At 28.3% G+C, this 25,285-nt stretch overlaps 1 protein-coding gene across 1 annotated transcript in view; it reads right to left on the minus strand.

Moving 5' to 3' along the window:
* Positions 1-5,460: 5,460 nt before the first annotated feature.
* LOC113364174 (diuretic hormone receptor-like) overlaps positions 5,461-25,285 on the minus strand; it is a 191,234-nt gene continuing 171,409 nt past the window's right edge. The window contains exons 9-10 of the mRNA XM_026606654.1: positions 18,925-19,110; positions 5,461-5,625 (exon numbers count right to left, since the gene is read on the minus strand). Coding sequence (XP_026462439.1) covers positions 5,461-5,625; positions 18,925-19,110 — 351 coding nt within the window. The remainder of the gene's footprint in view (positions 5,626-18,924; positions 19,111-25,285) is intronic.

Genomic DNA, 25,285 nt, shown 5'->3' on the forward strand with positions numbered 1-25,285 from the left:
GAATTATACATTTTGGCAAAAACTAATAGGGAGAAACAAAAACCGTGTCCGATCTGACACTGGAATTTCCTTTTGTTTTTCTTAGTGCTGTCACTATATGGGCCAATCTGTCCAGAGACATGTGATGCGTGTTGACAAGCCGCTATGCGTGTTGGCAACCCGCTACATCACTCCGCCCTAATGAAAAAGATTGTTTCGCATCTCTGACTGCCATTCTTGAACTTCCTTGTAAATTTCTTTTGGTTGAGATTGTGTGATAAATTGCCGTGTTGGCTTGTTGAGTTTGTTGATTGCTTAGCGTGGCCACTTCGCTGGTGAGTTAGAGGTTGAGTGTATGTGGCCCTTCGCTGGTGAGTTAGCGGTTGAGTGTATGTGGCCCTTCGCTGGTGAGTTAGCGGTTGAGTGTATGTGGCCCTTCGTTGGTGAGTTAGCGGTTGATTGTATGTGGCCCTTCGCTGGTGAGTTGTATGTGGCCCTTCGCTGGTGAGTTAGCGGTTGAGTGTATGTGGCCCTTCGTTGGTGCGTTAGCGGTTGATTGTATGTGGCCCTTCGCTGGTGAGTTAGCGGTTGATTGTATGTGGCCCTTCGCTGGTGAGTTAGCGGTTGAGTGTATGTGGCGGTTGCCAAATTGTTTGCTCCCTGTCTGCTGCCATGGTGCTTATTATCGACTTATTTACCATGATAATAAGTGATTTATTGAGCACGTGTTGTTGTTGATCTTGAAGTGCGTGGTCGGAGTCTCAGTTGTATGCTTAGAATGCTCTTCGAATTATGGAAGTTGTGAGCCATTTATAATAATTATTTATATTTTTAAAAATTCTTTTCTTAATAATTCTTGAGACTTGAATTTATTTTGTTACTTCTAAAAATGGAGGCTTGGTCCATATTAATACCAATTGTAGTCATAATAAATTTCATAAAATATTATTTATATTTCGTTTATTTTATATATGATTAATATCCACGACACTATGTGTTGTCATACTAATCGTTAATAAAATGTTATTGGTATTTTCGTATTTATAATTGAAAAGAAAGGTTTTAAGAATCATACATTTTAGGCAAATTCGACTAGGGAGAAACAAAAGCCGTGTCCGATCTGACACTTGAATTTCCTTTTGTTTTTCTCAGTGCTGTCACTATATGGGCCAATCTGTCCAGAGACATGTGATGCGTGTTGACAAGCCGCTATGCGTGTTGGCAACCCGCTACATATATATATATATATATTATAAACGTAAGATAATAATTTAAGATTCCTCATTCAATTTTGCATAAAACAATTACCCTTAATTATTTCGCAGGCAGTAAATGAATAAATAATTTTATATCTCGAACAATTCTGATAATAAAATTGACACTTATGCAAATGCTCGAATAACAAAACGCCTATATCGTTTTTATTTTTATTTTTGGTTTACGATCGTTTTATTGAATCATGTAATCCGCACCCTCTAAAATAGTAGGAGAGCTGATGTATATATACATTTTTAGATAAAATATTCTGATACCCAAATTATAATGGAAACAGTATTGAAATAGTAGTAATAATAACAAAAATAAGAATGAAAATAAATAAATGAATAAGAATAATTATAAAAATAGAATTGATAAGAAAATAAATTAATTAGTGAATATATAGATAAATGTGGTGAGCGTGGCTCAGATAGTAGTATGCCCGACCCATGGGTTAGGAACACTCAGTCCGAGTCCTGGCATTGTTATAAAGTTTGCATTATTGTAACTAAAATTATAGAGTTCGAAAAATTGAGTTGAGTTAGGAATAAGAAGACAAAAGAATAGAATATGCGAAAATAAAAAGAAGAATGAAGAAATAAAGAAATGAATGAAGAAAAAAAAGAAGAAATAGAATTTGAATTTTTGATTTGAGATAGAGTATAATTAAAACTTAAAAAAAGAAGCAAGGTTAGAAGAAAATAAAGAATAAAAAAGTCAGTTATAATTAATATGGGATATATGAAAATAGTACAAAATATAGAAAGAAAGTTGAACGTTGTTGCCAATAAAAAACGCAAATAATGAACAAACAAGTAATCTAACAAATTGATACACAAAATCAAATTACAAGAATTTTGTGCGAACAATAACAACAACTACATTTGAATTAATTTGAAAATAATTGAGCGTATAGAAATAAGAAAACAAAATCCAATGAAGTAAATAAAAAATTTAGTAAGCAAAAACAAGATTGTTTAGCAAGTGCTTAAAAAATGTTTATAATAATCCTAATTAAAGTTAAAAATAAATTATTCGATGCATTAATAACTAAAAATACCAACAACCTAATATCGAAGACAAAATCGAGTCAAATTAAAATCCACTGAATTTTAAACTCTCTCTATCAACCCCCCTATTATCACAACGGTTTGTTTATCTTTAATTCGATATGGGAGTGGGGAAAACAACTTAAAGGAAAACACATCACGAGGAAAACCATTTCCCAAAACGATCGTGTAATCCAACCGGTTTATTATCAGCTTGAAAAAAGACGTCATTTTCTGACAGAATGGCGTAATAAAATATAAAAAAGTTGCCAGATATTTATATGAGTTCAGATTTACTGAAATTGAAGCTATTTAGATAATTTTATTAACTCTGAAATAGAGATATACAAATGGATAGTAAAGATAAGTTTATTGATAAAATTTGGTTGGATCTTCAATATTATTGGAAATGGCAATACTACTGGAATTGGATTGAAGTTATTAAATTTTTTAATTAATTTTATAACTGTGTATCAATGTAAAAAATGTTAACATTAAATGCCTCATACATGACTAGTTTTTTTGTCATTAAAAAACTGCATCACTGGAGGTGAGTCCTATTTTTTTTCTAACTTTATAAATAATTGATTTTAATGATCATAAATTTGATTTAAGGTAAAAAGATAAGCTATTACAGTATATATTTGTAAAAACAACATATATGAAAACCAACCCATATTTGTTCTATCATTTAGAACAAATATAGGTACCTTTATCCCAGACAAATCCTAAAAACTTCACAAACATCTGTCAAATCCTTTGATATTTTCTGTCACGTCATAATCCCATTATTCAAAAACAACTTATAAACGCATTATACGGTTTAAATCCACAAAAGTGGATGATTTGCGAAAAAAACTTATTATAAATATTATTTCTTTCACAGACCATAGAATTCATGGAAAAAGCCAGACTGCTTATTTTCCACAATCAGCTTATGAAGGGATTTATAACATACACGTTTTATTAAATGATTTTAATAGAAATGTAACATGAGGAAAGTAAATCAGATTAAATGTATATAGTAATAAATGAATTGTTATTAAAAAACACCATAATTTATTTTGTCCCTACAATTTTTACTTCTCAAAATTTGGTTCAATGCTTTTCAATCATAGCAAACTATTTCTAGACAAACCTGCCTTCGAGCTGAGAACTAATGAAAAATTATTTATTTAGCAAAAAACGATAAAAAGTGTATGGATATGTAAATAGATGATCAGAGCAGCAATTTCTAAACAAACCTGCCTTGGAGCATATATAAAATTTTAATTATTTAATAAAAATTTGTGGATATCAAAAATATATGATCAGACCATCAATTCCTATACAACCTGCCTTCGGGCATAGACCTTTATAAAATTTTAATTATTTAATAGAAATCGATGGCAAATGTCTAAGAACCAAAAGTAAATGCCCAAGCATTGATATCTAGACAAGATGATATTATTATATTATTTTCCAACAATTCCTAGACAAACCTCACTTAGTGCATAGACCATATGAAATTCTAACTAATTAAAAAAAGTCGATAAAAATATGTGAATGTCAAAAATAGATGATCAGAGCAGCAATTTCTGAACCAACCTGCCTTGGAGCATAATAGACCTTATAAATTTTTAATTATTTAATAGAAATCGATGGTAAATGTCTAAGTACCAAAAAGTAGATGGCCAATGCAATGATATCTAGACAAGATATTATTATATTATTTTTTTATGTGCCAGATGATGGGTAAAAAAAATAAAGACCAGACTGCTTATTTGATATTAGATTAACCACAATCAGCTTATGTCTCCTCAAAGAAACTCATCTTAAGGACGTCTTGTTAAATGAATTAAGTTAGGAGATGCTGTATTAGCAGGATAAATAAGACCAAATGTAAATAAAAGCATATGGATAATGGATTATATATATATATATATATATATACTAGCTGACCCGGCAAACGTTTTGCTAAGTAAGGCATTTCTAAACAATTTCTAGAAAATAAAAAAAAATACTTTATTTGAAGATGTGTAGAATATGTTGTTTGAATGCCAATATATACCTATGAGTTTGAAATTATACAAACGGGTTTTTTTTAGAACACCGAGTTTGAGAAAAATATGATTTGCAAAAAAAGAGTGCATTTTAATATTAACATTTCAAAAATGTTGATACTTTGTGTATGAATAAAACTACAAACAAAACTACTTATCACAAATAAATAATATTTATCTGAAACATCCTATTAAATGTGATTGAACATCATCTGTCAAAAACATTTGACATATGACGTATGAGCCGCCATCCATTCTTTCATTTCAATTACCCTTCTACAAAAATTTTCAAATTAAAAATGTAAAGTTCTATGCGATTTTGAAATAATATCTGGATTACCACAAATTTTTCAAGACTAAGACTGGCCAAATCCGTACAGTCATTTTAAAGCTTTAGCATACTTAACATAATACCGAGCACCATTTTCATATATAAGGAACAAGATATAATTCTTGAACTATTCGTGGTAGTCCAAAAATGATCAGAAAGGTGAAAAATTACTTCAAAATTGCGTAGAAACTTCTCATTTTTAATATGATTAGTGATAATTGGCTCTATTGTCAGCTCAATTCGAGTAATTGAATTTTTTTTTACAAAAAATGACTACAATTTCCAGTGCATTTGAGCAGTTTTGATCAGTAGTTTTCAAAATTTCTGCATTTTTTGACCCCAAATCGTAGGAATATTGAAATGAATGTTTTTATGTTATTTTTGGCTATAGACCCTACATTTAGATTTTTCTCTAAACCTCATATACCATTTACAAGACAAAATAACGTCAAAATAGTAAACTTTTTGTTCACGATTTTCAAATATTGCAAAATTTTTACTTATCGTATAACTCAAAAACTTATGGAATTATATTCATAATATTTTTGTAGCAAAAATAATAACTTCACAATAAGTAAACTCTATTATCGTCAGCTGATTCGGAGTGACTAAAAGTGTTCATAGATTTTTTTATTATAAATTAATAACAATCAAAATTACATATAAATATAAAAAATGGATAAAAATTTTAGTGTATTTGATCAGGATATTTTTCGGGTCATCTTATTGAATGAATGCTTTTCTGGCGTTATTTTTGGCTACATGTCCTTTTCTACTAATGTTTAATTAAAAAAATAAAAACTTACCGAATACTCTCAGTTCTAGATCTGGGAGACCATTCTCTGCTATATTTTCTTCTGGAACCTCCATTTAATGATCGAGCAGTCTTCCATCTTTCAACATGGTGTCTTAAAGTATTTTGAACTTCTGTATTTAAGAAGCAATAAAATAAAGCCACGGTGAATCCCTGAAAAATAAGAGAAAAATATATAAATGTCTTATAAGATGAAAAGCAATCATCAAACCAAAGACTCAAGAAAAATGAAAACAGAAGGTAAAAATATTAAATAATAAAATTAGTGCTTTTACACTATGGATGCATCTTAATAACAAAAAATATAAAATGCATCATATACGTATTTATATTCTATTTCTATATCTATAAAATATTCAATAATCAGAAGTATATGTAAAACCAGCTCAGTAGAGTTGTTTTTGCGGAAATTTGAATAAATGTAGAAAAATTATGCAAAAGCTTCCAGGAAGACGAATTGGAAGACGACGATCAAAAGAACTTTTTTATATATATAAAGTTTCAATAGAAACCTATCAGCTGCATAAATGTTGAAATTGAGTTTAGCATACATTTGTGCATTTCAAATTTACATCTTTTTGATAAAATATATTTATATATAGAAAGATAGTTGGTATAACCAAAAAAAATTCTCAATTACTAAATTACACACTAAAATGTGCAACGTGCAAATGTGCTTTAGACTGTGAGTCTAAATTCATATTATTTTTATATAGTTTATTTTTTATATTCCATGTTTTATTACGAGTGCATTTCAATTTCATATATTGGATTTGAGTTTTAATTTATATTAAAAATAATAATTTCCAGAGCTTTTCCGCTACACGTGTTTCAATTTAATACAATAGTTCATTCCATCTATTTTCCTTCATTCATTACGTTGAAACTCAATTAAAAATAGAACAATGAATACAAATTTATCGACAATTTTTAATTCAGCAAAGACAGAATTGTATTTTTAAATGATTTAATGAAACATGATTGAAAGTGCATGACAGAGAATAAATTGATTTTTATTAAATATTTTATTATGGAAATTATTGAGCTGGAAATATAAAAATATAAAATCTGTATCTGAAGGGTTTTTTTTTTTGGAAATTTTACTCTGTTTTTTTGGTTTTGTACTAAATTTGTTGACCCTTTGTAGACATACTCAGAATTTTTATGTAAATTATCTCTTTTGCTTGTAAATTTTATACATATTTTTCCATTGATAAAAAATTGAATTCCAAGCTGCAGCATTATATATAAACACAATTTATCCATCCTACATCCCATTATTGCATTATATAAAAATATAAATTTAATAAAAATAAAATACATTATCACACATTTCCATAATAATCTTCAACTCGCTACATATATTTTTCTGCAAATATAACAATCTAATAACAAACGGATTACTTTTAATTCTTCAATATATATGCAAATGTAATATCGAGCTTTTCCACTTGTATGTATCGTGAAAAGCTCTCGAACAGTTCTAGGATCTTCTGAGCTTTTCGATATATTTTTCTACGAGTCGCTTTTCCTTTTTTCATTTTTTTAAGAGGAAAACACAGAGCATACATGTTTTCGCTTCTGTTATTTTCTAAATAGACACTCTGTATGGCAAAACACTTGTTTTGAAAAGCTTGTGTTTATAGTATGTAAATAAAAAACTTAGATATATATATATATATATATTATATATATATCATTTATTAGTTTATTAGTTTCAATGTATAATAAGAAAATCCTAAAGTTTTTTTATAATCAATTCATCCCTACATAGCATGAAGAATAGTTAGAAGAAGAATTATTTTGATTATTACTTCAGTTTGATCAAATATAATTTGATCCGATATTAAAATATTTGCTTATCTCGATTGGACATGTAAACCGTTCTGCATAATATTTTAATACACTACTGTCGCGCAAACCGAAGCAGCAAACAGAAGTGTGCAGGTGCGTCATTTTTGGCATGCAATATAAAATTTTATCATTATAAAATTTTGGTTTACGTTATTAATATCGACAAATTTTAAATTTTATATACTTTATTTCGTTTTAGATTTATCTATGATATAATCTTTGATAATCTGTAACAATTATTTTAATTTAATTGTGAATTTCACAATAGTTATAGAATTTAGTAGAAGACTCTAGTTACAGCATTAATTCATCTTGATTTCGTGAAAACGTAATCAGAAGATCTCAAGATAAATTATTAAAAAAAAACCTGTTACAACAAGCTGCTAGTGTTTCTTTTATAAACATAATCATAAACTTATATTTTTATATATTTTAATTTATAGAATTTAGTAGAAGACTCTAGTTACAGCATTAATTCATCTTGATTTCGTGAAAACGTAATCAGAAGATCTCAAGATAAATTATTAAAAAAAAACTGTTACAACAAGCTGCTAGTGTTTCTTTTATAAACATAATCATAAACTTATATTTTTATATATTTTAATTAAAAATCTTAGAATTACTTACTGCATTTATAAAAAATCTGAACTGAATACTATACAATTATCTAACTCTAATATTTATATAGAGGTGAATATAATAATGTATACGTATCTACCTAAAAATATAATAATATTTATCTACCTAAGAAATTAATTTAAAAAATACGTTTTAGTAAATAGCATAATTATAAATATAAAAACATAAGCACTGTTTTAATATTATAAGCGTACTGATGTCTAAAAAAAAGAACAAATAAAATAGTTTGAGCTCCTCCATCTGTAATATTTTGTTCAGAATGGTCTTAACACGTTAATCGCTAAGAGAATATAAAAAAAATCACATGGGCTATGGTAAATTTATTAGACATTTTAGTAAAACTTGTAAAATAAAACAAAAAAATTTTTTTGCCAAATTTTTGGCGAACACTATTTTTTATGTCACACATACATGACTGACAAAGAAACTTTTTTTCTGAACAAGTCAAGAAATTTTCAGGTTAAAATTTGTCAAACATATATGTCTGACGTGTCTCACGTAAAACATATTAACGTCAGACACATATGACTGACATGGCAAATAGCGTGTTAATAAAACACTACACACAATAAATATAGTTTAATTAATAATCTTTAAAACTACTCCTACACATTTTCTAACTACAATCTCAGCAACTGTCTCCAGAACGATTTCATATAATGAAATATAAATTAATATGTAATTAAATGACTTGCTTAAAGTCTATTTATAAATTTAATAATGATAAGTATCATATAATATATATATATATATATATATATATATAATTGAATTTCAGAATTATTAATTATATAATGAAATTGACTTTACAAATGCCATCTAATAGTGGTATAGGTACAAGTATTTAGATAGTTGCATATATAGATATTAGTGTAATATATATATATATATATAATATATATATATATATATATATATATGTCGGTGTTTGTATATGTAGGTGTATTTATAATTAACAAAGCCGGTTGTGGCAGTTATTTGCACGATTACCGATTAATTACTTACTCTGTGACAAATGCGAAACTGAACCTACGCAGCGATTAGAATTAATATACTATATACTATAATACTATACTAAACTATATAAATAAATATATACAAAGACACACACACCACACATATATATATATATATATATATATGTGTGTGTGTGTGTGTGTTGCATTTTATATAACGAAAATATCGAGGCGTTTAAGAATTGAGCAAACTTTGCTCTCCAGAAAAAAACTGCACATTATGAATATTGAGTCACGATTTTTTGGAACTAAAAGATTTAAAAAATGTGCCTAAAATATGTTGTATATCTATTCATACCTATATATATATACTATACAAACATACAAAAATATATGCAATGTTTAATTAAGAATTTATATTGTAATTTTTATTTCTAAGTTTCTTCCAACCATGATCCTCCATCAGTCCACCAAGTTTCGTCCTACATATGAACTTTATAATTCATAAAAGCTTTTATTTTCTTATACCCTTCACCACTGTAATTTCTTACTAGATGAAACAAAGAAACCTAATTGTCTTGCAGTAATAATAACATGTTGCTAAGGGTGTATATTACAGAGAAATTGCTCTGAATTATTTATCTTACATGGGGGTAGGAACTATAATACGATATTCTCTTCGTCTGAGTCTAGTGCGTCACAAATGCAGTATCAAGAAAATTTAATGATGATTCGAACGAGCTTAGGTAGAAGAATATGTTTATATATATATATATATATATATATATAAATATATATATATATATATATACTATATGACCCGACAGACGATGCCCTGTACCCACATCTACAATTCAAGAGATCCAAATTTTTTAATATCCAATCTTATACTTTTTGATATCCTATTTGATGTCCTTGATTTTACCACACAATATAATTCCTTCAATAATTTTCATAAGGTTCTACGATATATTAGTTGCTTTTGGCAATTATAATCTATAAGGTACATTTTTCTTAACTAATTCACATAACAAGTTCTACTTATTTTCTTTAAGGTGTACTGTACTTTTAGTTTTATTTGTCCTCGACCAATTTATCACAGAGCTGCTTAAAATCTTACATTTAACCACAGAACACTTCATAAAGTCGATTTAACTTTTTCCAACTATTACAAGTCGAAACTAATTCTAAACTTATCTCACTTAAGAAAAAAGATAGTTTACAACTATTGATGGTAGCAGGACGAAAAAAGTTATTCCGAGAAAAAAAAACGGAAAAATTGTGTAGAAGATACAGACTATGTATTTTCTTTATTCATTATTTTATTCTTAGGATAACATGTTTCAAGATCCCTATGGCAATATAAAGACGTTGTATTATTTATAGAATCACGTTTTTGGACGTATTTTGGTAAGGTGTATAGAGTAATAAATATTTGATACAAATGTTATATGTAGCACTATATCAATTTGAAAAATACTTCTTGGTACAAAAATAGTAACATTTTTGTTTATAATAATAACGATATGGAAAACTGCACCTGATTTTTCAAAAAATATTGAGGTCCAGAAAAATTCTAATACTTTCACCATAAAAATATCGTTTTTTGTCTTCTTATACTAAATTTTAAAATAAGACAATATATAAATAGAGACCAGGGTAACTTCTTCACCCTAAACACCCTAAACACATTGTTTCATATATTAGATTTTAAAATACCCCCAAAATAAAAGATTAAGGTCATATCATATATTAAACCCTCGTTATATTCTGCTCTCAATCGTTTCTCTAAGAAATCGGTTAGAATAAGAATCGAAAAATGCAATATAAATTCCTCACAAGATACACACACACGCCCTGGCCCCAGACTTTGATTTTTTACGAGCAATAAAGTTTTATTTGCTATAAACTTAATAGAATTCTTTTGATCTTACGATAAACATACTCCTTGATATTAAAAAAAGTGCAGAATCAAATGCTGGTTCGATAATTAAACAGACTGGGTAGATGATTGGAGAGAAGTCATAGTTTAGTCATATCAAGTTTTTTTAAAATCTTTTCAGAAATAGTACAAAGGATTTTTAGAAAGGACTTTAGAATTATCTTAGAGCACTGATCTTAAATATCTAATTTTTTTTGGTCTAGATATTATGTACGAGTCAATTACATCTTATCGTAAGATGTGTCTTTATGAGCAAATAGAAGCTCATCTTGGAGGAATGGGTTTGGTGGAGAAACTGCGGTTATTAAATCGTGAAGAAGGGATTTCCAGAAGTCTTATTGCGCAATAACTGAACGAGAAAAACCTATTTTGTGGATAATCTTGCGTTTGTTTGAATTATATATCGACTTATTAAATGAGAAAATGGCACTAGATGAGGGAGTAGAAATACGTATTGGTCTTGGTTTCGGGAGATGGTGAAAATAACAGAGTCATGACATCACGATATATAAATATTTGTTATTAGTACATTAATTTACTAAAAAACCTATTTGTGAATTCAAACTTTGATAACAGATTTTATAAAATGAATTCAAAAAGAACAGACAGAATTTAAATAAATCCACTGAAAAAGTAAATATTTTATTCCAAATATGAATAATAGTAGTACCGTTCATATACAATTCTTCTGTACGGGTGTATGATTTGATACTTCTCCTAAACGATTATTCAGATATTGATCATTCTTTATAGAGTTTGTAAAAGGAAACTTTTAAGATTTAATTAACGATGAAACTATAGTAATATTGTAGAAACACATGGCAAAAATTACAAAATACCACTTATCATTATTTGACATTGAAAACAATTGAACTGTCAGTCATGTGCTAGAAATGCCAATTCACTTGAAATTTGAATTTAGCTGAAATTATGAGTCTAGATAATATTAGAATAAAATATACAAGAAATATTTAATATCTACATTATTATTGCCGAAAAGCAGCTGAGATGAGCCAGAAATTAAAATATAAGGTACAGTCAACAGTTTATGTTTAGCAGATGAAATTATAATATGCAGATTAATAAATAACGCAATAAGTCCAAAATTGCATATCGAATTTTTTTTTTTAATTATGCATGTAGCATTTTGCTTTACTTTACTAAATTATTTAACAATACAAAAAAAATATTTCTACTTATTAAAAAAATGATTTAGAATTTTTTTTCATGTGTCAAAAATTCATTCGTTTGGCATTGGATATGGAATATTTACCAAGTCGATCTTAGATTGAAGAGTGCTCATATGAACTAGATTTTACAAATTAATTCACCTAAGATTTACACATAAACAAAGTTTATTAAATTATTAGTAAGAAAAATGTACTTTAGAAATTATAATTGCCAAAAAGCACCTAATATATCGTACGAAGTTATGAAAATTATAGACTAAATTATTAAAGCAATTATGTTGTGTAGTAAAATCAAGTGTGATATTGTTCTTTTACCGCAGATTCTATATTATTTTTTCAGAATTTTTTATACAGCTTATGCTAACACCATTAATAAAACACAAAGGCAGGACATCAAAAATGATATTAAAAAATATAGGATGGGATATTAAAAAATTTGTAACTTTTAAATTGTAGACGTGAGTACAGGACAAAGTCTGATGGGTCATCTAGTATATATATATATATATATAATATATATATATATATAAACTTTCAATCCAATCCAATGCAACAAATAACACATTTTCCGTCAGCTTTTCCCCAGAAGCTGCATCGAACAAAATTCTAATTGATTAGTAGAATACATTTCTGTAGAGAATAAATCAAATGCCAGAACAAAATAAACAATGATACTTTTCACGTAGGAATAATTGTATTAAATTGAAATGCCTGAAGCAAATTGTATTACACATATCGCACAGTATTTGTTCTTTTATAAATTCATAGGAGACAGATTTTAAATTTATTAAAAAATGAATTTCTGTCGACGAATGAAATGTTATCATGCTTTACCAAGCTCAAAAATCACTTTAATTTTTATTCAGTATGATCGTTTTTTATGAATTTTACTGTGCACGCATATGTTGCGTGAGATCATTGTCAATAGCCAGGCACCGAACGCAACATGTGCGTTTGCCTGCCTTGCACTTTAGAGTAGTAATTTTAGTAAAATAAAATGTTTAAATTAAAATTTCGTACTGTATTTATTTCAAACAAAAATAATCCTATTTAGCCCATTTTGGTACAATTTTGTCGGAATCCAGAAATGGTTTTATTTAATATTAAACAAATAAAATGTTTAACACAAGAGGCTGTAAAAAAATTTGTTCAGCAGTGAATGTGTTAAAATGCATTTTTCACAGACATAATAAATTTATCCTCCTAATAAATATACTCATATCATTTAATTTAATTCCACCAGCAAACATTCCACTGCCCGAATAAGTAAATTTGTCTGAACTGTCTCACTTTAATTAAGAAAATTCATTAAGTAGAAACATTACAATTCCGAAAATCTAATGCAACACTTCATTTTGAGATTAATAGAGGACAGTTGGGTAATTCTGAATATATAATAAAAAACATATCCTCAGTATCCCATATCTCTCCTATGTCTAATATAGTACTAACTTTAAAAATTTACACAAAAAACGTTGCTTTATTCAGTGTATGTACCATTTCCATAAAATGACCTATATATATCACCTATATATTATATCTACCTATATATTATATACACAAATTTCCTACTCTCTCCTATACATTATATCCAAGTTATGACTTTGGTTTAATTTTTTGGACTCAAAATATTGATTATTTGAAAAATATACATAACACACATTGACTTAGCCAGAGTATGTGTTTATACAAAGTGTCCTTAATTACCCATCTCTCACCTATCCATTGTAATAAAGTCACGTGGTCACAATTTTATATCTTACACATTGACTTCAAATTTTAACTATCTACCAAACTTCAGGCTATTTCATATATCAATTTATTCCAAGTGTCCTCGATCTCCCAGCTCTCCCCTATAACTTTCCGAGAAGTCAAGAGGCTAAAGTCATATATCGTCTAGACAACATAGATTTTGCATGTTTGCATTAGCATACTAGACCGATAAGAAATATATTAAGTACATAATCTGCTAAGATAATTATCCCAGAGCATAGATTAATTCTGGAGAAGACCACTGAGCCAAATTAGTTGCTATATTTCACATAATTTAGGGGATAGAGATAACCACGAGGAGCAAACTTTTGTAATGTATTCCCTGGGTACACTTTGGGATAATGGCTTAATTAAATTTAGTTGATTTAATATTATGATAGTTTGGAAATGAACTATGGGATAACCGACTACTATTTTTGCCCTTAGTTCTTCAACAACTTCTAGGGTCTATAGAAAAATAGATATAATCATGTATTTCATTTGTTCTAAAAAGTTTTTGAAGTTTGTGATATCTAGTTTCCTGTATCATAATCCGTAACATATCAAAGTCGAAAGAACGCAATTTCTCTAGGCTTTAATTAGATGAGTCATTCACCAAATACATATGTGTTCGTGTCCATCGAGTCAAGAGTCGTGCACCAGAAAACACGGACTTCCTAGTCAATATTTTAGTGATTAAATTCAAAATTATCACACTGACAACAATACAAACTGAGTCTCATATACCTATGTATATATATATATGCCATGTTTTTATTTTTTTATCCCCCGTTGTATCGGTAACAAATAAGTGAGGCGTAATTCGATCCCATGTTAGTATTCCATTTTCCTTGTGTTTACGTTTTATTTATTCCTCAATTATGCACACGGTTTTATACGTTTTCAATATGAAGTCCTATATATATTCCAGCCTCAGTTTCTTTGCTACAAAGTCAGGAGAAAAAAAAGAAAACCCAAACAACATCGAGCTAACGACATCAAAATAATGCAAAACAAAAGCTCCTATCTTTTTTTGTAAGTTGAATAAGAAAAGCTCAAGATACACGTAATATATTAAGAATATTTTTTATAAAAAAAACTATTGTCCTAATGCTTTTTACTCTTTAAAACTGACATTTTTTGCACATTTAGCTCCGTATTTCCGAAACGACTCAACCTGCCTTTTCCAAAAACTAATCACCACTTCTCTTCATCATTAGAAATTGAATGTTTTCGGAATCATTCAAATCGGATACTCCATTTTCTAACAAAAATAGATTTCTATTTTCTTCACGATTTGCTTTGTATCTCCAAAACGGCTGGACCATTTTTTGCCAAAAACTAATCAGCACATTTTCTTACCAATAGGAATCGATTGCTTTTTGAATCATTCAAATCGTTCATTCATATGCAAAAAAATTTAACTTCGATTTTTGGACAATTACAATAACTTACCCTACAAGAAGTTAAAAAATATAATAATTTTAAAAATTAGTTATAAATTGGGGGGTCTCCAAAAACTGATACGAGACCATTTACACGATTGCAATCCTTCTAGTAATCCAGAATAAAAAAAAATCAAAGTTGAATTTTGGGGATGAGACTACATACACACACCGTATATATATATTCATATATACATATATTATTAGTATTATATATATACATATATTATTCCTATGTATACATAACGAAAGTGAACGTTTAATTTTAAGATGAGTTCAACGATTCGAGAAAGTTCGCGACATTCAAATTGATGCTTTTGTTTCAACTTGAATAAACTTCGTTATTGAGATATTATTTTCATTTAATTACTCTGTAATTAAGCATATTCTGTGTAATAATAATATATCATCTCCGATTATTTGATCTTCATAATTAAATTGTATTGTAAGATATTTTTAACATCTTAGCAAAGTTTTGAAAGAATGACTATAAATCATAGAAGAGAAAGATTAATTGAGGCAACTTAAAATTAGTTTATCATATGCTCATTAGTCTGTCTATAAAAGTGATGGCATCAAGTATACTGGATTCTCTCAAAAAATAAATCTGTTGTCTACTACCCTATATATTTATATATTTCTTTAAATCCTTTAGCTAATTAGGAAAGTTCTGTCCAAGTATCATAGTTGTAAAGTGTCGTCAAATAGTTCAGTGATTCCAATTAGAGAAACAACTACTTCAACAAACCACAACAGAGAACTTCTCTTTAACGAGGACAAAATTAATGAATTGCTCTAAATGTTTCGACATATTTAATTAAAACTTAATATCGAACAAGAATGATAAAGGATATATATAATATATAAACGGTTCAGCCGTTTTCCCAAAAAACATATGGTGTTGGGTAAAAATCGGCCGGGCCGTTTTCTTGTAATAAAGTGTTAAAATAATTTTTTTTGACAATTTTTATGATTTTTTTTACGGTAGATATCATAGTCTTATACATCATACTAGAATAATACGGCCCTACGACAAGTCGTTTAATTTTAAAAATTCTTCAAAGTTTGCAAAAATTTGTATAATTTTTTGGCATTCATCAAAATTAGACCTTTCATAGACATTTGCTCAAAAATGCTTGAACTTAAGAATTTAAGCCAATTTTTATGAAACTTTTTTGGCAAAATATATAATGGTCTTATAGAACTTACTGAAATATTACGGCCTTACGACAAGTAGTTTATTTTTTTAAATTCATCAAAGTTTGAGGAAAAGAGTAGTTTTTTCGCGTTTGTTAAAATTAAAATTAGACGATTTACTTGGTACAACGATAGAGTCTTAATGAACATACTGAACCACTAAAGTCCTACAAAAACTGGTTCAATTATAAAAATTGTTGATTTTTAAAAATTTGCTTTTCGAAAATAGTCCCAGTTAACGTGTTCGTTTGTTTACAATTATGTGTAATAAATCCATTCGGAATACTTTTAATCGCTCATAAATTAATTTAATTTTTATTGATTAAGTCGATTATTTACACATATCGGAAAGTTCAAGTAACTTGCCTCAAGGCAAAATACCAGTACCAACTAGTTTACCTTACGTTCCTATTCTATAAATAAATGTATCATAATATGATATAAATATATATATTTTAAACAATTGTAAGATATTTTTATCCCTTTTTTCTAAAACTGCATACGATGTCTGGAAAAACGCCTGCAGGATAAATTTTATATATAAAGAAACAAGGAAATGAATTTTATACCGAGCGATTGTATGGATTCGGTAGCCAGATTAGATTTGTGTAAGAAAAGAAAATTCAATGTTTGTTAACTTGAATTGTATAGAACGACAATATTAAATTAAATTAAATACGGAGGAATAAATACAACCGAGACTTTTATCCGAGACTACAATTGCATTCGAATTTTACTGCACAATACGGTTCGGATTGAAAATGTAATGTGAATGTTTGCACAAACATGAATTTGTATGTAAATATTTATTTTTAAAAGAATATTCTTGTACAGTATGAATGGAATGGGAATTAGGTTAATATAAAACTAGATTTTTCCGGAAAAAATACGTAATGATAAATATAATAAATATGAGTTACAATAACAAAGCTACAAGTATAGCATTTAAATTTGGAGTTTTGACTAGGCCTAATATGCCTAAAATTTTTTGACTAGGCCTAAAATTTTTGTAAAAATGTTGAAAAACGATGTGATAGCATATTGCTCCTAAATTTATTTATATTTTAACCAAATATGCAAATAAATATGTTTATACATACATTAAATAATTTTTAAATTAAAATTTTATTCATTGAACAATTTGCTTTGTTCTTCAAGCTTCTGAAGTGAAGATTTTATGTAAAACTTATATACTTTCAATTCTGATTTTTCGGAGAATTTTATGCCAGTTATTAAATTTTCTCGACATTCCAATTCAATGTTTTGACAATAAAAATTAGAAAATGTATATGACCTTATATGTGTTAACCAGTTAAATATTATGTCGACGATTTTTAATGTAATAAAATTATCAATCAAAAATATAAAAAAATCGAAAATACGTTTTTCATATAGCTTTACGTTTCAAAGGTTTCTGAACATTTTAGCACTCCTTAGAAAAAATGGATGCATGTGTGTATATGTATGTGTGTGTGTGCGGATACGAATTTTCGACCACAATTTCTGGAACACGGATCAACCGATTTCAACTTCAAAAAACATTCAATTTGTATCAATGTGGAGACGTGCTAATTAGTTTTTGGCAGAGTCAGATCCAGCCGAATTGAAGATACGGGACAAAAAGTGCCAAAAATTGTATTTTAGTTTTTGAGAGAACGGCACGTCCGATTTGATTGATTCAAAAAACATTTTACTTGTATTGAGGCAACCAAGCACAGGTTATAATTTTGGAAAGGCAGGACCAGCAGTTTCGGAGGTCAAATAAAAAAACTAAAGAAAAGCCATTTAGGGGCCAAAAACCATAATTAGACATATGCACATCAAAATATCAGATATTTTATAGAGATTTAAATAATTAGTACTAATTTTGTTTATATTTTTATGCGTTTAGTATCAATGTTTATCTGTAAGACGGGAAATGGATACGGGAAGTTCCAGCAATCTGCTTTAAGGCACGATTTTATGCACGTTTAGTTTAAAATATTTTAATCTTGTTAAAAAGATGGAAATGAACTTATAACACTTGGAAATGAACTTAGAATGATAAAACCACTTGGAAATTACACTTTTATACTTTCTAATGACAAGCAGAAACTTTATTTTCTAAATTGTAGGAAATTTTTCTAAATTGCCAACTCTTGACTCGTATTAATTACGTCGATTATTTGCACATTTGCGAAAATTCATGTAGTTTTCCTTAAGGCAAAAAATCACATATACTCAATATTTTAACACTAGTATGACGGAGAGGTTGCTTGTATACATATTTTGCCTAATTGAGAGTCAATTTGGGTAAGGAATAGAAATTACTTTCGTATACCTTTTATTGTACTATGAAAAACCAAAAAAATATTTAAAAAAATTACTTGAAATTATTATGTATATCACATAAAAATGCAAATAAATCAAATTGACTGGCTCCGTCATTCTAGTGTTAATTACTGCACAAAAAACAATATCAATATTTTTCTTCTTACCTGTGTGGAAAGTAACAGAGCTCTGGCAATATCGAAAATGTGTCTGGAAATGCCCTCGGTGGGACCCATTATGACCAGAAGATAAGTTATACCCAATAGTGGAATCAGCACTAAAAGAGCCTTGCTAGCTTTCCGGTATTGCTGGGTCTCTAGGGTATTGGCCGAACGGAGTTTCGTTATGAGAACCTAGGAAAAATAATCCGAGGATATGTATTAATCAATTAATAGATCAAAAGATATTATCAAGACAATTCTATTAAATATATCATGAGACAGAACCCTTGTCTTTTGTAAATGATATCGAATATCCTGACTAAATTCTCGAACGTTGTTTTAAAATTTACTATTAACACTTTGGGGACGGCTGTCCACCTCAGTGGACAAACATACTCTGTGAGGCACAGGCTATTTTATAAACAATGACTCAGTTTGCATCAAAAAGATGAACTAGTTGGTTTGGTATTTAGCCTTGAGGCAAGTTACATGAACTTCCCGATATGTGTAAATAATTGACTTAATCAAAAAAAAGTGTAAATAATATACTTCATCAATCCTACTTTAAAAAACGATAATAATTTTAGTAAAGTTTGACGAATTTTTAAAATTAAACTACTTGTCGTAATGCCGTAATATTACAGTAAGTTCTATAAGACCATGATGTATATCGCCAAAAAAAGTTCCATGAAAATCGGCTTAAATTTTTTTTTTCAACAGTTCATTACAAGAAAACGGCTCGGTAGATTTTCACCTAAAATTAATCAGTACCATTCCCAACTAATATCTTTCGAACAGTTTTTGATTTTTTAAAATCGGTTCGGTAGGATGAGCTTAAATGTGAACGAAAATTTAACACTTTTTTTCAACAGTTAATTACAAGAAAACGGCTCGGTAGATTTTCACCTAAAATTAATCAGTACCATTCTCAACTAATATCTTTGGAACAGTTTTTGATTTTTTAAAATCGGTTCGGTAGGATGAGCTTAAATGTGAACGAAAATTTAACACTTTTTTTCAACAGTTAATTACAAGAAAACGGCTCGGTAGATTTTCACCTAAAATTAATCAGTACCATTCTCAACTAATATCTTTGGAACAGTTTTTGATTTTTTAAAATCGGTTCGGTAGGATGAGCTTAAATGAGGCCGAAAATTTAACACTTTTTTTCAACAGTTAATTACAAGAAAACGGCTCGGTAGATTTTCACCTAAAATTAATCAGTACCATTCCCAACTAATATCTTTCGAACAGTTTTTGATTTTTTAAAATCGGTTCGGTAGGATGAGCTTAAATATGGACGAAAAGTTTAACACTTTTTTTAAAATTGCAAAGAAACGGCTTAGCAGATCGTCGCACAAAACTGACAAACGATAGTCTTCCCCGAAATACATCAAATGGCTTTTAAATTTCTGAAATCGGTTCAGGCGCTTTTGAGAAAACGTCGATCAAAAGTATAATTTTGACAAATGTCAAAAAAACTATACCAGTTTTTGCAAACTTTGACGAATTTTTAAAGCTAAACGAGTTGTCGTAGGGCCGTAATATTTTAGTATGACCTAGAAAACTATGGTATCTACCGTCAAAAAAAAAATCATAAAAATCGTCGAATTTTTTTTTTTAAAACGTTATTACAAGAAAACGGCTCGGCCCATCTTTACCAAAAACTAATCAGCACGATTCCCAACCAATATCTATCGAATGGTTTTTGAATTTTCAAAATCGATTTAGAATTGCGTGCTAAAACGTGGGCGAAAAATTTTTCACTTTTCTGCAATTTACAACGAAACGGCCCGGCCGATCGCCGCACAAAAGTCAGAGACGATAGTCCTCATCGAGATACATCGAATGGCTTTTAAATTTTTAAAATCGGTCCAGTCATTTTTGAGAAAACGTCGATTTACGGCAAAAAATCTGTTCACATACACACACACACACACACATACACACACACACATACTTTTTCCAAATTTGGTCTCATTCGATTCAGAATGGCTTGAAACGTCGAGAAAACATAAAATTAGCGAATCGGACTTTTTGATGAAAACATAAACTTCTCCTTCGGGAAGTTAATAAATTACATATAGCAGTGATAAACAGTATTGTATTTTAAAAATAATTTTAAGTTATTTTAGTGGTATTTTTAGCCTTTTTCTTTGCTATATGGTCTTTTTTTAATATTTAAAACGACCGAGCGCTTTTAAATATGGCAGAACGACTGGTGAGTTTTGTGAATTAAGCAGTAGTGAAGATGAGTTTCAAATAGACATTCATACAGACCAATTTTACGAAATTACTATTCGCACCGATGATAGTGATGAATGTGATGATGATATTATCCAACCAACAAAAAGAAGAAGAAGTTCGATAAAATAAATGAAGAACTTGAAGACATTAGCGAATGTGATGATCTTCCTTCAGTAATCGAGTTTGACATCCATCAACAAACACCCCGACTACAAATACCAAGCAATATAAGACATCCAATAGATTATTTTACTTTATATTTTACAAATGAATTATTAGACAATATAATAGAAAGAATAAACCATTATGACAGCAAAAAAATGACCAAATATACTAGACTAATCAGTGGCATATTCTAAATTCTGAAAGAAAAAGGGATTGTATTGTCTGTTCTAACAGAAAAGCACCAGGAGGAAGGCGGCGAACAACATTTTATTGTAAAACATGTCAAAATCAACCAGCTATGCATTATGGAAATTGTTTCGAACGTCACCATTCTTTATAAAATGATCAAAAATAAATTAATATTACAAAATGTATATCCTTCAATGACCACAAATTGCATAACATACCCAATGAAATCAAGTTTACAGCCGGTAAAGTAGATTGTTTTGAAATCGGTGCCGTCCCGAAAGTGTTAAATCACAAACAAAATCTATCCTTTATAGTTTCCACTATTTAAAATCCTTTAAAAGTCCTTTTCAACTTACCCACATGATTCGAAATAAGAACAGCAAGTTAATCACCAGGACGAGACAGGCGGGAGCTTGGTAGAGCCAATCGTATACCTGTTCCCCGAGCCACGAGCAATGTGGATTATTCTGAAAGGAATAAAATAAAAAAATATATAAATACACTGTGATAAATAGGTCACTGAGGTAATACATCTTGTGCAAAAGGCACAGGCAGAAATATTGCTAGAGAGAACTGTGCTTATTCAAGATTAATAGAGAGATCAAGGTGTAAAAGGTCCAAAGTTGAATAAATACATCAACACCAAATGATAAAGACACAGTCTTTTTATTTCAACTGTTCGTTAGAATGGACGTCTTTTATCATATAATAATTATAATTTGATTTTATTTATACATATTTGTTAATTTTCAATTTTGTTTTTTCAGAATAAATACTTGTTTTCTTTTTCACTAGAGTGCATTTATAAAAGTTCATTGAACGCAGATAGATAAGTATTGATAGATAGATAATTACATGTAGAGATAGATGTAGACAGATAGATAAATAAATTAGACCAAAGTATAAAAGTAAAAATGAATATTCGTATGATTTAATTATAGAATAAATTATATAAAATATTGTAATGACCATATTATATACATATAATAATGACATGCATAAAATAATACTATTGTATAGATATTGTGTACGATCTCTCATACCTGTCTGAAATATATAAAATTTATGTTTTCAATAAAATAATGAAAAAAAAAAAAAAAAAGTTTCTGTGTTGTCAAAATTTGTATACTTCATGCACTGAAGATGAAACAAAATAGACTCGGAACGTAAAAAAGATATTAAAATTTTTTTTTAGAAACATTGTATATTTCGTGTTTATTTGCAAATCATCAATTCAAGTCAGCATAGACGTCATTTATTAATATGATTTATTATCATAAAATAATGTCATTTATTAAAATGTCAATTAAATATTATTTGTACATATATATTTTTCTGATTATTTTAATTTTTTCAAATTAAATACTTTTAATCTAATTCACGTGCATCCACAATCCCGCACCAACTGTTGGTCAGGATGGACGTCTTTTATTATATATTGAATATAATTCGATTTTACTATTTTTATCATTCATATTTAGTATTGATGTCATTACTTGTGTCATTTTTTAAATTTTCAATTAAATGTTTTTAAAATTAAGTACTTTTATTCTATTACATTAGCATGTTCGTTTTCAAAGTAGTTTGTTCACTTAGCATGGTTTTTGTTTAAAATTGCGGTTCGAAACCAAGTGGTTATTGAATTTTTTAGAAACATAATAGTTTTCTTTCTGTTATCTGGATGAAAACCTTCTGAAACAATTTCTTTTTTATATATGATTCTTACATTTTTTTCCACATATGATTTTTACAATTTCACAAACAAAATTAACGTTTATATTGACATATAAATTGCGGATTATAATCAGGCATATAGTAAGATAATCATCACAGATAAGAAATATATTTTAACTTAAAAAATTAAAAAGTCTGAAGAAAACCAATTAAATTTGTTTCTTCACAATCTACAAAATAGTAGATAATGACGTATTTTCAAACATATTTTTATGGTCTGTATTAAGTATGTTATTAAGGTAAAAAGTATATTCTTTCAATTCTATAATAATTAAAAAAGTGTATAAATTCTTATTTTCTTAAATTTATTACAAACAGGTCCTGAAGGGAGAGTCATCCTATATATCTGAAACGTCGAACAAAATTGAAAAAAAAAATGTTGAAGAAAAAAATTTTTTAGTTAAAAAGTATAACAAATATTAATAATATCTATTCAAAAGACAATACACACATACACACACACACACACACACACACATATATATATATATATATATATATATAATGTGAAAATATTTTTTTTTATTTACTTAAAATGTTCATGTTATTTTTAAATAGTAGAATATTTTTTATAAAACATATACACTTGTTTCAATATAAACCATTAATTTATTATTATAAGTAAATTTCGCAGATAATTTTTAGCAGACACATAAAGAACAAGATAATAAGTCGTAAGTATAAATTATTAAGTAAAAGCTTTAAGAGTTTTAATGAATATTTCATCCTCAGACTTCTACTTTATTCATATGAAATTCGTTTTCACAAGAGAACAAAAAAGTAATATCTACATTCCGCTGGATATTATTTCTGTTCTGACCTGAAAAATTAATTAACAGAAAAAAGCGAGAGCTAATATCATCAGAAAAAACGTTTTCGCAGTGCAAAATTATAAATTTAAATTTTCTTTGATTATGTTATGAAAAATATTTTGCTCTAATTCTGAGTGCGTTATGGAATTGTATCTACTTTGCAAACGCCGGAAAACATTTTTAATTGTTTTGTCTGAATTATTAAAGTTTTTGCAATTTGCATGCTTTGAGAAGGTGTAATTAAAACAGGTGTATTGAATTGGCTTTACATGTGAAGTGCTTGTTTATATTGTACATTGCATCTTTTGAAGCATACATGGTCAGAAAAAAATTGACCACCGATGTTTCTAAAAAGTAAGTAAATTTTTCTTTATATAACTGCATTTCTCTAATCTAAAATTGACACGTGTTACAGAAAATGTCTCAACTTTTGAAGAAAATATTCGAAATTCACGCATCGTCAACTTTTGAAAAGTTGATCCTTATAAGATCTCAGGGGAGATAAAATCGAATGTCTATTCGAATTATATGAACCAGGACATGAAATCACTGCTCACCTGTTTTGAGACAGAGAACATGTTAAAAATGTGTGACGAATGTATGTATATATATATATATATATATATATATATATATATATATATATATATATCCTTATATATAAAAAATGAAAATTTTGCAATTTTTGCTTCACATTTCATGACCTCCTGAACATTTTGGCATACCTTAGAAAAAAATGTATATGTGTGTGTATCTACTTGTGGATACAATTTTTAAAACCGATTTGAATGATTCAATCAAAAAGGATTCAAGGTGAAAAGTGCTGATTAGTTTTTTGTAAAGGCAGGTATAGCCATTTAAAACATATGGGACAACAAAATTGCAAAAAATGCGAACTATGAGAATTCAGTTTTTGAGAGAACTGGGCCAATTTGAATGATTTGAAAAACATTTTATTTGTATTGACGAATCGAAGAACTATTTAAAATTTTGGTAAGGCAGGGTCAGAGGTTTCGTAGATCCATAGAAAAAAGTTTTAGAAAAGGCCATTTGCGGTTCAAAATGATCATTAGACAACAAATTATCAGACGTTTTATAGAGATTTTTATAGTAAATACAATATTTGTTTCCATTTCTATGACTCACTCATACATCCTCATAGAGTTTGCAAGATACGATAGTTCAAGCAAATGTTCTCAACATTTTCAACAGTATGGTTC

Source organism: Ctenocephalides felis, unplaced genomic scaffold (assembly GCF_003426905.1).
Source record: "Ctenocephalides felis isolate EL2017-DRISC unplaced genomic scaffold, ASM342690v1 CF-g0.4_SCAFFOLD_00845, whole genome shotgun sequence".
Classification (NCBI taxonomy): domain Eukaryota; kingdom Metazoa; phylum Arthropoda; class Insecta; order Siphonaptera; family Pulicidae; genus Ctenocephalides; species Ctenocephalides felis.